This window comes from Budorcas taxicolor, chromosome 3 (assembly GCF_023091745.1).
Source record: "Budorcas taxicolor isolate Tak-1 chromosome 3, Takin1.1, whole genome shotgun sequence".
Taxonomy (NCBI): domain Eukaryota; kingdom Metazoa; phylum Chordata; class Mammalia; order Artiodactyla; family Bovidae; genus Budorcas; species Budorcas taxicolor.
The window spans coordinates 81904624-81921802 of NC_068912.1; the positions used below are offsets into that span (position 1 = coordinate 81904624).

General features: G+C 44.3%; 1 protein-coding gene across 1 annotated transcript in view; it reads right to left on the reverse strand.

The window, feature by feature from the left end:
• The window catches only part of PGM1 (phosphoglucomutase 1), a 68120-nt gene extending 51440 nt beyond the window's left edge, over positions 1-16680 (reverse strand). The window contains exon 1 of the mRNA XM_052636948.1: positions 16261-16680. Coding sequence (XP_052492908.1) covers positions 16261-16506 — 246 coding nt within the window. The 5' untranslated portion in view covers positions 16507-16680. The remainder of the gene's footprint in view (positions 1-16260) is intronic.
• Positions 16681-17179: the final 499 nt, after the last annotated feature.

Below are 17179 nucleotides of genomic sequence, written 5' to 3' on the forward strand. Positions count from 1 at the left end.
TGCTTATTTAACTTATATGCAGAGTATATCATGAGAAACGCTGGACTGGAAGAAACACAAGCTCGAATCAAGATTGCCGGGAGAAATATCAATAACCTCAGATATGCAGATGACACCACCTTTATGGCAGAAAGTGAAGAGGAGCTAAAAAGCCTCTTGATGAAAGTGAAAGAGGAGAGCGAAAAAGTTGGCTTAAAGCTCAACATTCAGAAAACGAAGATCATGGCATCCGGTCCCATCACTTCATGGGAAATAGACGGGGAAACAGTGGAAACCGTGTCAGACTTTATACTGGGGGGCTCCCAAATCACTGCAGATGGTGACTGCAGCCATGAAATTGAAAGACGCTTACTCCTTGGAAGAAAAGTTATGACCAACCTAGATAGCATATTCAAAAGCAGAGACATGACTTTGCCGACTAAGGTCCATCTAGTCAAGGCTATGGTTTTTCCTGTGGTCATGTATGGATGTGAGAGTTGGACTGTGAAGAAGGCTGAGCGCCTAAGAGTTGATGCTTTTGAACTGTGGTGGTGGAGAAGACTCTTGAGAGTCACTTGGACTGCAAGGAGATCCAACCAGTCTGTTCTGAAGGAGATCAACCCTGGGATTTCTTTGGAAGGAATGATGCTGAAGCTGAAGCTCCAGTACTTTGGCCACCTCATGCAAAGAGTTGACTCACTGGAAAAGATTCTGATGCTGGGAGGGATAGGGGGCAGGAGGAAAAGGGGACGACCGAGGATGAGATGGCTGGATGGCATCACGGACTCGATGGACGTGCTGCTGCTGCCGCTGCTAAGTCGCTTCAGTCGTGTCTGACTCTGTGAGACCCCATAGACGGCAGCCCACCAGGCTCCCCTGTCCCTGGGATTCTCCAGGCAAGAACACTGGAGTGGGTTGCCATTTCCTTCTCCAAAGCATGAAAGTGAAAAGTGAAAGTGAAGTCGCTCAGTTGTGAGTCTGGGTGAACTCTGGGAGATGGTGATGGACAGGGAGGCCTGGTGTGCTGCAATTCATGGGGTCGCAGAGAGTCGGACACGACTGAGCCACTGAACTGAACTGAACTGAACAAGGCCTTACAAATAGCTGAGAAAAGAAGAAACACTAAAGGCAAAGGAGAAAAGGAAAGCTATACCATTTGAATACAGAGTTCCAAAGAATAGCAAGAAGAGATAAGAAAACCTTCCTCAGTGATCAGTGCAAAGAAATAGAGGAAAACAATAGAATGCGAAAGACTAGAGCTCTCTTCCAGAAAATCAGAGATACCAAAGGAACATTTCATGCAAAGATGGGCTCAATAACGAACATAAATGGTATGGGACGAATAGAAGCAGAAGATATTAAGAAGAGTTGGCAAGAATACACAGAAGAACTATACAAAAAAGATCTTCATGACCCAGATAACCACGATGGTGTGATCACTCACCTAGAGCCAGACATCTTGGAATGTGAAGTCAAGTGGGGCTTAGGAAGCATCACTACGAACAAAGCTAGTGGAGGTGATGGAATTCCAGTGGAGCTATTTCAAATCCTGAAAAATGATGCTGTGAAAGTGCTACACTCAGTATGCCAGCAAATGTGGAAAACTCAGCAGTGGCCACAGGACTGCAAAAGGTCAGTTTTCATTCCAATCCCAAAGAAAGGCCATGCCAAAGAATGTTCAAACTACCGCACAATTGCACTCATCTCACACGCTAGCAAAGTAATGGTCAAAATTCTCCAAGCCAGGCTTCAACAGTACATGAACCGTGAACTTCCAGATGTTCAACCTGGATTTAGAAAAGGCAGAAGAACTAGAGATCAAATTCTCAACATCTGCTGGAACACTGAAAAAGCAAGAGAGTTCCAGAAAAACATCTGCTTTATTGATTATGCCAAAGCCTTTGACTGTGTGGATCACAACAGACTGGAAAATTCTTCAAGAGATGGAAATATCAGACCACCTGACCTGCCTCCTGAGAAATCTGTATGCAAGTCAAGAAGCAACAGTTAGAACTGGACATGGAACAACAGACTAGCTCCAAATCAGGAAAGGAGTATGTCAAGGCTGTATATTGTCACCCTGCTTATTTAACTTATATGCAGAGTACATCATGAGAAATGCTGGGCTGGATGAAGCACAAGCTGGAATCAAGACTGCAGGGAGAAATATCAATAACCTCAGATATGCAGATGACACCACCCTTATGGCAGAAAGCGAAGAGGAACTAAAGAGCCTGTTGATGAAAGTGAAAGAGGAGAGTGAAAAAGTTGGCTTAAAACTCAACCTTCTGAAAACAAAGATCATGGCACCTGGTCCCATCACTTCATGGCAAATGGATGGGGAAACAATGAAAACAGTGAGAGACTTTTATTTGGGGGGGCTCCAAAATCACTGCAGGTGGTAACTGCAGCCAAGAAATTAAAAGACACTTGCTCCTTGGAAGAAAGCTATGACTAACCTAGACAACATATTAAAAAGCAGAGACATTACTTTGCCAACAAAGGTCCATCTAGTCAAAGCTATGGCTTTTCCAGTAGTCCTGTATGGATGTGAGAGTTGGACTATAAAGAAAGCTGAGGGCTGAAGAATTGATGCTTTTGAACTGTGGTGTTGGAGAAGACTCTTGAGAGTCCCTTGGACTGCAAGGAGATCCAACCAGTCCATCCTAAAGGAAATCAGTCCTGAATATTCATTGGAAAGACTGATGCTGAAGCTGAAACGCCAATACTTTGGCCATCTGATGCAAAGAACTGACTCACTGGAAAAGACCCTGATGCTGGGAAACACTGAAGGCAGGAGGAGAAGGGGACGACAGATGAGATGGTTAGATGGCATCACCGATGCGATGGACATGAGTTTGAGTAGGCTCTCGGAGCTTCCGATGGACAGGGAAGCCTGGCATGCTGCAGTCCCTGGGGTCGCAAAGAGTCGGACATGACTTAGTAACTAAGCTGAGGGGAAACAGTACAGCTGCAGTGTACGTCTCTCTCTCTTTTTTTGTTAAATAACGTGTGATCTAGCTTAGTGAACTGTGCATCATTCATTCCACAATATGGATTCAGATCAACCAACCCAAGCTTTAAAACTCTCCCTGATGAAAACATCAGGTCATATACAGATGGTTACCTGCCACATAATCTGCTGGTTAAAGCCAGACAGGCTTAGCAAACTGATAGAGCCTTCATGTGTTACTGGACATACTCTAGCCCCCTTATAAATAGCTTTCTACATTTGTTGACTTATGTCTCTAAGATTCCTGATTCCCACTGGGATCATAAGATAATTCTCAGACTTTGTCTCAGGCTGGCCTGTGTGTAACAGAAAGCCTTGACATTAAGGACCTGTGTGGTGATAACGCATCTCAGGTTGCCCTGCCATTCTCCTCCCTCTCTGCTATGGAGTTCTACTTAAAGTTGAAGCCTGTGGGCTTGCTTTCCACAATGGCCTCCTTGTTTTGCCACTGCCTCTACGTGGAATGTCTCCACTTTTTCCAGGCTTCCTTTTCATCATCCTTCAGGACTTGGCTCAGACACATCTCCCCTGGAAGCTTCTGACTGCCTCTCCAATGCCCCTCTCCCTGGACTCCCAGTGACAATCTACAGAGGCACTGCCACACTGTCTTGCAATGCCCACTGTATGACAAGCTCCACAGGGAGCTGGAGACCACTTATACATCTGTGTGTACCCCAAATGCACAGTCCAATACTAAGCAACAAGAAAATGCTCTGCACATATTGGCAGGTAAAATCACCCCTCAAATGTCGTTCAGGAGTTGCTGGAGCAAGCAGACCCAACCAACTTATACTAGAACCACTACCCTAAAACCCTAATGAGTAGACCTGGTGTGCCAATACCAAACACTGTGATTAGTACTGAGCCATTTGGGGACAATTTTGCTGATCTGGGGGCTTGGTGCTGTATTCTTTTGAGATAACTTATGATCAGGCTGATCATATATTTCAGAAACCTAAAATTATGTAGAGCAGGTCCCCCACCCTACCCCAGGATCTGTGCATGAAACACTCTCTCTCTAAGAAAGACATTTCTGTTCTGAAATTTATAGGCTAATAGCTGTGGAACATCTCGATAGGTTACTGGCCAACTGGAAGAAAACAAGAGAAACTGAGAAGGTGGGAGCTGCCTGGGGGACTATAAGCAAAGTAAAGTTGACAGTGTCTGTATTTCTCATCAAAATCCCTACTACCCAGTGTAGCAACCTGCTCATTATGACTACGTGTGAGGCGCTGTGCAAGGTAACTTCCTACACATTATCGTCTTATTTTCTAAAGACATATTATTTTAATTTTAAAAATGAGTAAAGAAAAAAAAAGAGTTCAGACAGTTTGCTCAAGAACAAACAGCTAATAAACAGCATATCTAGGAATGAAACTTAGGTCTGTCTGACATCAAAAGTTACACTGAAAAAAAAAGTTATACTGAAACAAAATTCTAATGTAAAAGGGGTAATATGAATATACCAGTAAGATCCTCAAAATGGCATGACATATTTACTTTTTGGTTATTCTTTAGCACATCTGAGTTCTGGACTTTGAAAGATGATAGATAAAATTGGATGCTGAGATTTGTTTTGGCAGGAAGCTTAAGTCAAAAGTCATCGTGATCGAGCTCCCTGAGTAAGACAGCCTGAAGGGTGGGATAGGGAGGAAGACGGGAGGAAGGTTTGGGAGCAAGGGGACATGGGTGTACCTATGGCTGATTCCTGTTGATGTATGAAAGAAAACCATAAAATTCTGTAAAGCAATTATCCTTCAATTTAAAATTTTATATAAAAAAAAGAAGGGTTAAAAAAAAAAAAGTCACTGTGGTGTGACTCTCCTAAAGCAACAGTGAAACTCTCATTTGAGTTGCACTTTACAGTTCCCCAAAATTTGGTATGCTCATTATTTAAACTAAGTATCATAAAACTCCCCAATAGGGCAGATACTAGAATTGATTCCATTTTACAAGTGCAAAAACTGAGCTTTACTTAAGCAGAATACATGGTGAAAAATATGAAAGTGTTAATCGCTCAGTCATGTCCAACTCTTTGCAATCCCATGGACTGCTAGGCTCCTCTGTCCATGGAATTCTCCAGGCAGGAATACTGGAGTGAGTAGAGATTCCCTTCTCCAGGGAATCTTCCGACCCAGCAATCGAAACCCTGTCTCCTGCACTGCAGACAGACTCTCTACCATCTGAGCCACCATGGAAGCCCAGAATACATGATATTGTACAATAAATTCTACAGCTGAGATTTGAATCAAAATCTTCCATTCCAATCCATCACTATGAACTAAAGTCGTTTGGTAAGGAGCCACCAAATGGCCTGTTTCCCATCTGACATTATGTCAGAAGTCTACCGAAGCACTATGGATAACGGAGCTCTGGAATCTTCTTGTCTGGAATCTTGTCGGTCATTACTATTAGCGTACTTTAAATGGCACAGCATTGGTATTAGGTATCAAGTATATACATGTTAAACCAGTGATTGTACCCTGGCTCCACCCTCATTTCACTTTCAGCTATGTTCTCCCTGATTCCTCTTTATCATCTGTGCTTGCGCAGAAATTACCTTGCCTGGGAAGAGAAGACATCCTCGGTCTTCCCTTCCCCTTCGAGGTGGGGTTGAGTGGCTCTGTGTTCCTTTGATTCCCTGAACTTCTCCCTTGGAGATTCAGTGAGAGTGTAACCCTGCCAACACCTTGATTTCAGACTTCTGGTCTCCAGCACGGTGAGAAAATACATTTTGTAGTCTGAAGCCACCCAGTTTGGAGTCATTTGTCATAGCAGCAACAGGGAGCTAATACACTAGTATTCGAACCATATTTTTATAACTGCTTATAAATTCTCCTCTACCGGCATGAATTCTGAGAACAAAGGCTTTGTCTTATTCATTTTTGTACCTACAACCATCTCACACTGCCTGGCAGAGTCCTCCGCAATGCTTACTGAATGAGAAAATCCATGTAGCCCAGGAGGTTCACAGCAATGCCAGCACACATCTCTTGCAGCTTCTGGTCTACAGCATGACACTGGCATGGGTCAGCTAACCATCCCTCAGATCCATCCTGAGATACCCATCTTCACCTACCCACTGCTAGCTCATGGCTCCAGTGAGGTGAAGGCCTTAGATCAATGGGCTCATGACTGACACAGCAACTGTGAACCTCTGCCTCACAGATCAAATTCAAGGGATAATGTATGGACAGAAATGGAATGGGAGGTGCTGGCAGGCACAGAAGACCATCCCTCTGCCCTCCCCTGGCTTCAGAGTTTGGAATAACCATAAACATTATTAGAATCATCAGAATCTTTTGTTTACTAAACACTTATGTCAGGCACTATGATAAATCCTCCCCAAATTTTACTTCATCTCCTGATATGAATTTTTAAGGCAGGTATTATTTACTCTCTTCATTACTTACAGGGTAACTTGCTATGCTGAACTGTGTGATGAGAGTATTTCTCATGGATTTGACCTCAGAGGGCTTGGCATTAGCTGCATGGCCCAACACAGAGAGGCAGCTGGCTTCTGTGACAGGAGCCAACCTTATTCCTGATTCCCTCTGAGCTTTCTACATTTATTTCCCTTTTGCTTCATTTTTAAGTGGATTTCATTTTGCTCCACAAAATGTATTTTCCAAAGTCCTCATGGGAGCAGTGTAACATAATAGTTTTATTGCTAAAGCAAAAGGTCCTTCCCCATCCCCACCCACTTACGGCATCCCGGCTCCTTTTTCTGGCCTCCTTGCAATCCTTGGATGATCTCTCAGGTGTGAGGTGGGTACAGGCTAAACGCCTAGGTTTTTGTTTCTTGTGGCTTTGAGCTGATAGGATTCCTTTCGAGGTTCAGGGTCATTTTGTCTACTTGGGTTTTCACAAACCTTCCTACTGTGCACAATTTCTAAATGCACTGAAACATGTTGAGATGTTTATCAGGATGGAAGAGAACTGAATTCCCAGGCCTCTGCGGTAAACTGTAGAAGGTAAGCAGCATGCCAGAATCTCCCTCATCATGACCTGTCTTCTAAATTCTTTTCAGGGCAGTGTGCTTGAACAGTACAAAATGTAACTCATTTTCAACAGTTACATGAGAGTATTTTCATCTAAATTAATATTTTCTCCTTCAAGACAAGCACCCTGGGAAGCAGCGCATGTATTCAAACAATGTTGACGCTGCACTAACATTTCTGGAACTCTTTTTTAGCAACTGTCTTTATAGTCAGTGGCACTTTTCTTTGAAAGTCTTCAGTCATGACAAATTTCATCCTTTGAGAATAGATGTGAACTTTGGAAAGAGATGAAAATTGGTTGGAGCCACGTCTAATGAATAAAGTGGGTGATCAAATCTTGTTATATCGTTTTAGGTGAAAAATGAGGCATGACTATAAAATAATGTGACTGGTTTCCCTAGGTGACCCATAAACCGACTGGCTGAAAAATAACTCCCATAGAGGAGTTTCAAAATGCTTTCAGCACTAGACGCATCACTGGAATAAGTGTACGGTTCCCAGAGTGGTGATTTGGCAGGGAACAATACTAATTTGGATATATAAGTTCAAATACATTTGTAAAAAAAAAGGAAAAGAAATCTGACTGCTTACACTCGAAAATGAAGAAGCTGTTCTGGAGACACTTCTTTTTTTTGACAGCCTGGTTGGCTTTGGACAAGGAGTCTGCTGAGAAAAGTGGGCTCACCTCCTGCAGAAAGTCTTCACTGAACACACTATCCCCTCCTACACTCACTCCCCACCCCAAGCTGGGGCAGGCGTCCCTGCCCGCTGTCCACAGCGATCCCTTTAAGTATCAGCTCTTATAAAATGTAATGGTGATCGTCTGTTTTTGTGTCAGTCTTCTTCCTGCAACTGGAGGCCCCCTGAGAATGCGGACCTTTGTGTATCAATAACGCTCAGACAGTGTGCACAGAAGCACAGGACACTAACTCCTATTCTTGATGTGGACCCTTGGCCTTTGTTTCTCGCGTTCCCAGGGCTTTACCTGCCAAATATAACTTCCGTGTGGCAACCAAAACTGAATATTCAGTCTGTGTAAAATCCACCTATACACATTTATAGAGGCCTCAGGTACAGTACAGGCTTCCCTGGTGGCACAGTAGTAAAGAATCCACCTCCCAATGCAGTAGACGGAAGAGATGCAGGTTCAATCCCTGGGCTGGGAAGACCCCTTGGAGTAGGAAATGACAACCTATTCCAGTATTCTTGCCTGGGAAACCCCAGGGACAGAGGAGCCTGGGGGCTATGGTCCACAGGACTGCAAAGCGTCCAACATGACTGAATAACCCAGTACACATCCAGAACAAGGTACAGTAGTGGTTGCTTGTGATGAAGGGGTAGGGGAGCAAGAGGGATTGATTACTAATGCCCAGGGCTTCTATCAAGGTGATGGAAATGTTTTAAAATTAGATTGTGGTGATGGCTGCATAATGCTATAAATGGACTAAAAAAAACACTGAGTCATATACTTTAAATGGATAAATTGTGTGGTGTGTGAATTATATCTCAATAAAGTTGCTTTATTTAAAAAGTCCTCCATAATGGGAATAATTTGTGCCTACGTTCCTTTCTAGGCCTGTTGTCAGAATAAATGATAGTCAAAGTCTTTTCAAATAATCTAGTTACCAATATAAAATTAAGTCTCTGTGTTCTCTCTGTAACTCTATCACTTGAAAATGACTGAGTGGTTTTCACTAAATTTGGAAAGCATGTTTAGGATAATGTGGGGTGTTCTCTAATATCAATTCTCCCTTTCATTTAGACTGACACCCCCAATATTTAGTCTAACACATAGCACTCAGCATAGCGTTGATACGTCAGAGATAGTACAGGTTCAATTCCAAACCACTGCAATAAAGTGAATACTGCAGAAAAGCAAGTCATATAAATTTTTTGGTTTCTCAGTGTATAAAAATGATATTTACATTATTCCGTGGTCTATTCAGTGTTCATTAGTATCATGTCTAAAAAAACGTATATACTTTAATTTCAAAGTACTTTATTGGTTAAAAAAATGCTAATCATCATCTGAGCCTTCAGCAAGTTATCATCTTTTTGCAATAGTAACTTCAAAAATCATTGATCATGTAACAAATACAATAATGATTAAAAAAATCCTGAAATATTGCAAGAATTACCAAAATTTGACACAGAGACATGACATGAGCAAATGTTATGGGAAAAAAGTCATTGCAGGATTGCCAAAAATCTTCAATTTGCAAAAAATTTAGTATCTGAGAAGCACAATAAAGCAAAGTGCAACAGAATGAGGTATGCCTGTATTTCCCAGCATCCCTTGCAGCTAGAGGAGGCCTTAGCCTAAGTTTCAGCCAATGGGACAGGAACGAAATTGATTACATGCAGTCTCTGAGAAAGGTGTGCCTTCCTTCACTTTTCTCCCCTTCCTGTTAGTTAAAATGACCATAGGGTGGTGGGCAACCATGTTGGACTATACAGATAAGGGCAACTCACTAGGGGAGGCTGATCAACAGGAGAGAAGAAGCATGCACCTTCTGACACAATGGGGCCACCACACCCGCCCTGGACTCCCCACACCCAGTCTGTTACAAAGGGTTCTATTACTACAAACCTTTATTTTATTTAAGTAACTTATTTTCGAACTCTGCTATAGCAGCCAAAACCTACGTTTTAACTAATGTAAAATTTGGTGCTCTATACCAAAACAGAATCTAAATATGCAGCATTAGCTTAATTTTTATGGCCATGGCAAAAAGTTTTATCACTGCTATCTTGGAAGACAGACCATGGGCCAACCAAAGGTGTAGCTCTAGGCAGATGGTTAGGAGTTCAGAAGAGGAATGTTTGTTGGCTGCTTCTTGCCACAATACAGAGAGAAGCTCAGACAAAAACTAGCCAGTCTGCAAGCAGAAATGGAGATTATGATTCTGCCAAGGGAAGTTTTCTTTGGCTGTGGCTTGTATACCATGTTGCCCAAGCCTAGTAATTTGTGCACTGCAGAGCTGAGATGAAGACCATTTGTGTACCCAAGCTAAAACAGCTATCCATGAAGCAGGAGATGAAGCAGAAAAGGCTGTGGCCTCAAATCTTTCCTGGGATTCTCTGCCAGATGGTGGGAGCTAGCCTACCAGCAGATAACCCATTAAGGACACTGACTTCTTATCCAACCTAGCTTTTCCTGTCTTAAAGTGACCATCAGCACTGGAGAAATCAAGGGAGGGACAAAGCATAGAAGAGAAAAGCTAATATTTTAGGCTTCAAAATTCTATCTAGATGAGCACTTTCACTGTGGTTATCAGTGTTGGGAAAACAAATGACTTTTCAAAAAGATAACTGGGGTTTTAAAACAATGGGGAAGCAATATTATAATTTTGTGATAATGTGATATCACAAACAGACATTTGTGATAATGTCTGTTTAGGTGTGGTGCTGAGTCAATTTTCCCTGGTTTCCAGAAATCCTCTCCCATGGAGGGGATTTATGACAGTTGAGAAGACTCTGCTTTTATGCAGACAAAGGAGTTCAGAAAAATGTCTATTCGCAAATGGCTTCAGTTCAAAATAGCTTTTATGCCACAGTGACATATTTTGGGCCCTTTTAGACTTTAGAAGAGCTTGCAGAGGAATGATCTGAGTGGGCTACACCTCTAAGAAAGTTAAACAGGTAAATTGCAATGGTCTATTCATTCTTCCTTAAATTTCCCTGAACTTGATGCAGACATACCTAGTCATTCTGTGGCCCTTGGAGCTGTGCTCAAAGTTGGAAATCACCTTTTAAAAATGACTACTGAGTGTGCCAAGTAATTGAGGGCTTATTTTCATTTTTAGCTGGGAGAATTTTGAGAAGACTTATCTTATCTGGCATCCTCAAAGGGAATAGACCACTGAGGGCTAACCCTAGGGGCTTGTTTGGAAAGGGTGAAAAGGGGGTGCCTTTGCTTTGGGGGTTTGTTGTTTTTATAACTTCAACTGTTGGAAATCCCCATTCCCAATGCTTCTCCCACTCACCACTCACATGAATCCCTGAGACACAAGGTAGAAAGGGTGGAAGAAGCCCTGAGTAAACACAGTGAGGACTGCCAATCAAATCAAGCCAATGAAGATTTCGCCATGAGTCTGAAACACTTTGAACATTATGTTTTCATATTGGGAACAATGTCTTTCTTCTTTCCTCTTTATGACTGACCCAATGTGTTTCTGAAAAGAAGAAATGCAATAGGTAGGTGGTGGTACAGAAAGATTTGGTTGACTTGCCCAACCTGTTAGAAATGGTAGAGTTGGAACCTGGTCACTGGTCTTCTGATATTTCATCCAGTTGATCTTTTCCATAAATAAATGTATCCCAAAGCAAGTAGTTTCATGGATAGTTATAATATCCTGGTTACAAGTTTGGGAAAACTGGATTGGGTACTGTTAAGTAGGATTTTCAGAGCTTTTAAAACACAAATGAGTCATGTGAGTTTGCAAGAAGACCTGAGAATAATTTGGGGAAATACTAATTTCCACTACCCCGGGGCTGATAGACTTATCCATATGTTACAAGAATTTTCCCAGAATTAAACTTGGCTGTTTCCAAACTTAAATCTGAGAAAATGGCATGCAGGGAAGGTGAGATCCATTTTTCCTACCTATAGATTCTACTACATGCCTTATTTTGGTAACTGATACATGAGTTTGTTTTTGATGTTGAATGTGATTGATTACACCCATGAAGCACTTTCCTCCCAGGTATGATTTGCAGGTAGGGATTTTAATGCTGAATAAATATTAGTCTCTTATTCTGAACTCTAATATGCCTACAAACATCTGTGTTGCTAAAAAGTAAGTTGAAATGGTCACTACAATGTGTGAGTCCAATGGGCTTAATCAGCATGGTAAGGAGACATTTGGGGGTCAAACCAATCAGTGTGAGGATCACAAACACTGGTGAGGAGCTCAAGATGAACTTGTGGTTAATCTGAAGAGTCTCCTGGGATAAAGCAGAAACCAAGACAAGGCCCATCTTCATTCACTTGGGGTTTACAGTCAAAAAGGTTTGTGTTGGAAGCCAGGTGGGTTACAGACGAGCGAATCAACAACCGCTATAAGATGCAGTCAGTGTTATGATGGGGTTGAGCAAAACAGGCTATGAGAGCAGAAAAGAGGTGCACTTGATTCAGGGATTAGGAGCAAGGAAGTGTCAACTAAACCCAGGTCTAAGGTTGAAGAGGAGAGAAGAATGTTCCAGGTGGAACCAGATGCGAGAGAGTAAAGTGTGTTGAGGACGTAGGTTAGAGACAACCCCACCCTCCAACTCTTGTTGTTTCACACTCTACAGCAAACAAACACACTAAAACACACCTCATGTTTTATATTTTACAAGGCACTTCTGCATGTATTGCTTTATTTTCTCACTGCAACAAACTTTTCAGATGTCCCTGGCCCATGCCACACAGTCAGGAAAAGAGACAAGGAACTGTCCCCTCTGTTCCTGGGATGCAAGTGATGTTACAGTAGGAAACACGGATACTCCAGAACTGTCTTCCAAATGCTAGATTCCCACTGGGAATGGTTGAGGACACTGTCTGGCTAAAGTTTTGAGCATTTGGAAGGCACCCCAAATTCCCTCTTTTCTCACTTGGGCTAAACTGTTGTCACATGTACCCTATTGGGATCTAACAAGGCATCCCTCTGGTTTGGTTGGGGTCATTAAGTGTAGAGCAAGGGAGGAGACAAAACTGAGATCTACGGCCGGGGCGGGGTGGGTGGGTGGAGGTTAATATCTGCATCAGATTGGGTATGATTAATTTAGTGTCCCCATTTTAGCAGAACATTCATCACAGGAAGTCCTGCCCTTGAGCTCATCTTGAGGTTTCCCTACAGGTGTCATTCAGTTTCCAGGTGAGAGAGGGCTACCAGGTACTTTTAAATATGTTGCTTCATTTAATCGTCACAAGAGCCTCTCTGGATACGTATTGTCATTTCCAGTTTTCACAAACAAGGCGGGCAAAGGATCAGAAATTGAATAATTTGCCCAAGGGAACCGTCCCCAACTTCTATGATATTTATTCTGCCTAGAATTGCTCCCCTGACAAATGCACCTTAGAAACTTCAACTCATCCTTTAACCCTCAAATCCACTACCACGCCTTTGTGAAGACTTTCTCACTGTACCTTCCACTCTCAAGTACAGCCTGCCATGTTCTTGCCCCTTCAGCATAACTCCCTCACAACACCAAACACACTGTGGTGGTGTTTTAGTCTCTCAGTTTTGTCCGATTCCTGTGACCCCATGGACTGTAGCCCACCAGGCTGCTCAGTCCATGGGATTTCCCAGGCAAGAATACTGGAGTGGGGTTCCCACATCCTACTCCAGGGGATCTTCCCAACTCAGGGATCAAACCCTGGACTCCTGCATTGCAAGTGGATTCTTTACCTCTGAGCCACCAGGGAAGCCTAGTTTGTCTGTTTATTCCTGTCCACTTCCACTTCTACACTATTTCCTGAGGTCAGGAATATATTATATCCCAAGTACTTATAGCACAAGGACTGATAAGAGAAGTAAGCACATAATAGATGTTTAATGATAATAACTGTATTGGCAATAAACTATGGCTTTAAGTTATGCTTGAAATATTTTCCATACACTTCATAATTCATAATTTCAGGCACTAGAACAAAGACTCATTGGAAGTTGCATTGTCCTAGTTACAAAGGAGTGTCACATGTAAACAGATAATTTCATCTATTCTAGAAGTATCTATGGGGAAAGATTAAGAGGGGAGAGTGGCAGAGAGAGGCTGCTGGGGAAAGTTTTCTGAAGACGCTATCTGAATTGCACCAGAGGAAAAACAGTAACATACTTAAATCCCTGGTGAGGAAAGACAGGAAGAAAAAAATCAGAGGGCAGTGAGTTGAGACCAGAAACCCAGAGAAGAGGATAGGATATAGGTAGGGCAAGCAGTCCATGTAGGAACTCTTAAAAAGTGTGAGTAGAATCAGGAGAGAGTGATCAAGACAAGGGAGTAAGAACTTTAAGAGAGTATGAAGTCAGCAATGCCAGATTAAACAGGAAGGTCACCTAAGACAAGGCCTAAACAGTGTTGAATAGATTTAGGAACCAGAAAGTCTTCAGTAGGCTTGGCAAGAGCAATGTCAGCGAATTGGTGAAAGAAACAGAAGCCAGACTGCAGTGAGATGGTGAGTGAATGGGAGGGGAGGAATCTGCGATGGTGAATGTAGACAACTTTTACAAAGATTGACTAAAAGGGGTCGGGGGAGCAATAGGGCAGTAGCAAAAGGCTGATGAGCATTTTTATACATACTAAAATAAAAAACTTAACTTTTTCGTCTTAACTAATTCTTTCCCTTCCATCCCACACTACTCTCAGATGGACAGTTTTCGAATAGGACCCATTAAATTCCCACTATGCTGTAAGTTTCTTAAGAAAAAGCCTTGTTGCTGAATCACCTTTTTCTTCCGCACATTTCTCTGTACATAATATAGATTCAGTATATTTCCTGAAGAAGTGACTGAAATGCAAGTTCAACACAAGTGATGACAGGGAAATGAATGTGAGCTGCTCTAGGATACAGCTTTTGTTCATTCTTCGTTCTTCTTTCCAGGGAATTTGAGGTTGCCTCAAAACTCAGGACCACAAAGAAAACAGATCCAGACAATCATCTCTCTCTGATGCTGATAAATTACTTGACCCCGAGAGGCAAATGTACATTGTTCCCAGCTTAGATTTGACAGACCACTGAAAAAATAGATCCTCAGACTCCAGGGTCTCTTCATACCCAGAAACTGTTCAAGTTCTTGGAATCAGCAGGTCTGTACTGGATTCTAAGCGCTGCCATTAGCCGCTAAACCGGCCTAAGATTCAGTTTTCTCATTGGCATCTTCAAGATGCCCATAATAGCATCTACCTCACTGGGCTGTGTGTGTGTGTGTTAGTTGCTCAGTCCTGCCCAACTCTTTGTGACTCCCAGGCTCCTCTGTACATGGAATTTGCCAAGCAAGAAGAGCGGTCAGCCATTCCTTTTTTCAGGGCATCTTCCCCACCCAGGGATGGAACCCTTGTCTTCTGCCTTGGCAGGCGGATTCTTTCGGAGCCTCCAAGGAAGCCCACGTCCTAGGGCTAGAGGAGGATGGATGCCATACCACAAGTAAAATGCATTTCACAGGGCTTGGCAAAATGGCCCTCAATATATTAATAAGAGAAAAAAAATACTGCTAAAATGAATAAAAATATTACTAAAGGGAATGAGTTCCAGGAGAGGGGAGGATAGCCAAATCTTATGTTAATTATAGAAAGGAAACTTAAAAAAAAAAACTCGTTAGAAAGCTTTTTTATAAGAGTGAGGAAACAATCTGCCTCAGTTGTGGTTTATAAATCCACATTTTCGCAGAAGTACCAGGTTTACTGAAGAATCTAGTTCAAAATCTCACGTTAGTGGACCTGCCCATTCTTAGTTGGTTAACGTTCCTTTGCTTGCGGACGGAACCCAAGGTGTTGCGTTAACTTCCTGGCCTGCCACGACTGCTTACATATGAGCGAGCTTGAGTAGGTAGGTTCTGTTCTAATGAAAATTCAGCTCCAGCAACCTCGGTGGAACAGATTCAGAAGCAACACCGGGCAAAGACTAGCCTTTTCAAAAGCCTGAGCCCCAGCAACCAGGCGGCGCCAGGGCAGAGGGCAGAAGCTCTGTCCCAGCAAACTAGGGGATAGGGGGCGAGCCCTGGCGCGCCGTACCACCAGAGGGGAGGGTGCCCAAAGCCTGGGGCTCGCAGCCAGCGGGCAGCGCCAGTCCCAGACGGGAACAGCAGGCAACCCAGCGGGATGCAAGGAGGGTTCTGAGCAAGGCGGCGGCCTCTAACCTTTCAGGGTTAAGGTGACGGCGCTCGGCTCGGTAACTGTATCTTCACAGGCAGAAAAGGTTAATGTAAATGTCAGAGGCCCGGACGACGGCGGGGGTAGGGGAAGAGCGGAGAGGAGGAGAGAGAAGGGTGGGGCAGGAGGCTGAAGGCCGGGCCTCCCAAGGTCAAGCCCTGCTCCCCGCCTCGCGCCTCCCCGCCCTGGGAGGGGCGAGGGATGGGAGGAGCGGTCAGACGAGCAGTTCTGCTGCTCCCCTTGGCCACTCTCCCGCCCGGGGCGACCCACGCCGGGCCTCAGGCTAGGAAGAGAGGGCGCCGAGCAGCTGGGGGTGGAGACTCGGCGGCCGCGCGCGCGGAAGTGGCCTCGCGGGAGCGCGCGCGGCAGGAGGCGGACGGGCAACTGGGGCGACAGAGGAGCTGGCACGTCCCTTACCCCGTTGGCGGCGGCGATGCGGACGATGAGCTGGATGGCCTCCTTCATGTAGAACCTGCCGTCCCCGCCCACCACCAGGGCGGCCTCCTGCCGCTGCGCCGGCTCCACGGTGGAGATGATACTCTGGATGAAATTCTCGGCATAGTTGGCGCTGCTCTGAAACACCTTCACCCGCTTCCGCAGCCCGCTCGTGCCCGGCTTCTGGTCTTGGTACGCCTTGGTCTTAACGGTCACGATCTTCACCATGGTGGCGACTTGCTTCCTGGGGCCGAGCGGACTCTGCCAAGCGAGGGGCGGCCGGAGCTGTGGCTGCAGCGGCTCTAGGATGAGAGCGCGGACGGGGTCGGGGCCACGCCGGTTGTGCTCGTCCCTCCTCCTTAAAGGGACAGGGGACGGGCCCTCCGCGGCCAGCCCACCTCCTTGCAGGTCCTAGAGGGAGGGGAATGGGGAGCGCCCACCCCCAGCCTCCAGTGAGATGGGTGGAGCCTCTTGATTTACCCTCTCTTGTCGACCAATCCACAGTAAAATGAAATCCACAACTCCTCCCCTAGGTGGAAGAGCAGAAGTTGGGTAGGGACTGGGTCACAGGGCAAGGACTTAAGGCAAAGTGGGAAAAATACAGAGCAGGGACAGGCGGACTTTGAAGACTTGGGAAGGTTCCCCTTAGGATTTTTCCACTTTTTGATGGTGTGAAAGCAATAAGTAGAATACTTATTGCTTCTAATGCCGTACCTCCAATTTTGATCTTTTACCGGGCCAGCAATATGCAGTAGGTACTCTCTCTGCTCTGGTGATGTTGAGCTGAGCGAACCCAGCTCCAGCTCCCAGTCAGCCACCTGATCAGGAGGGTGAACAAGCAATACACGTAGAACCCTTCTGTACCCATACAACCATTCTGTTTTTCACTTTCAGTACAGTA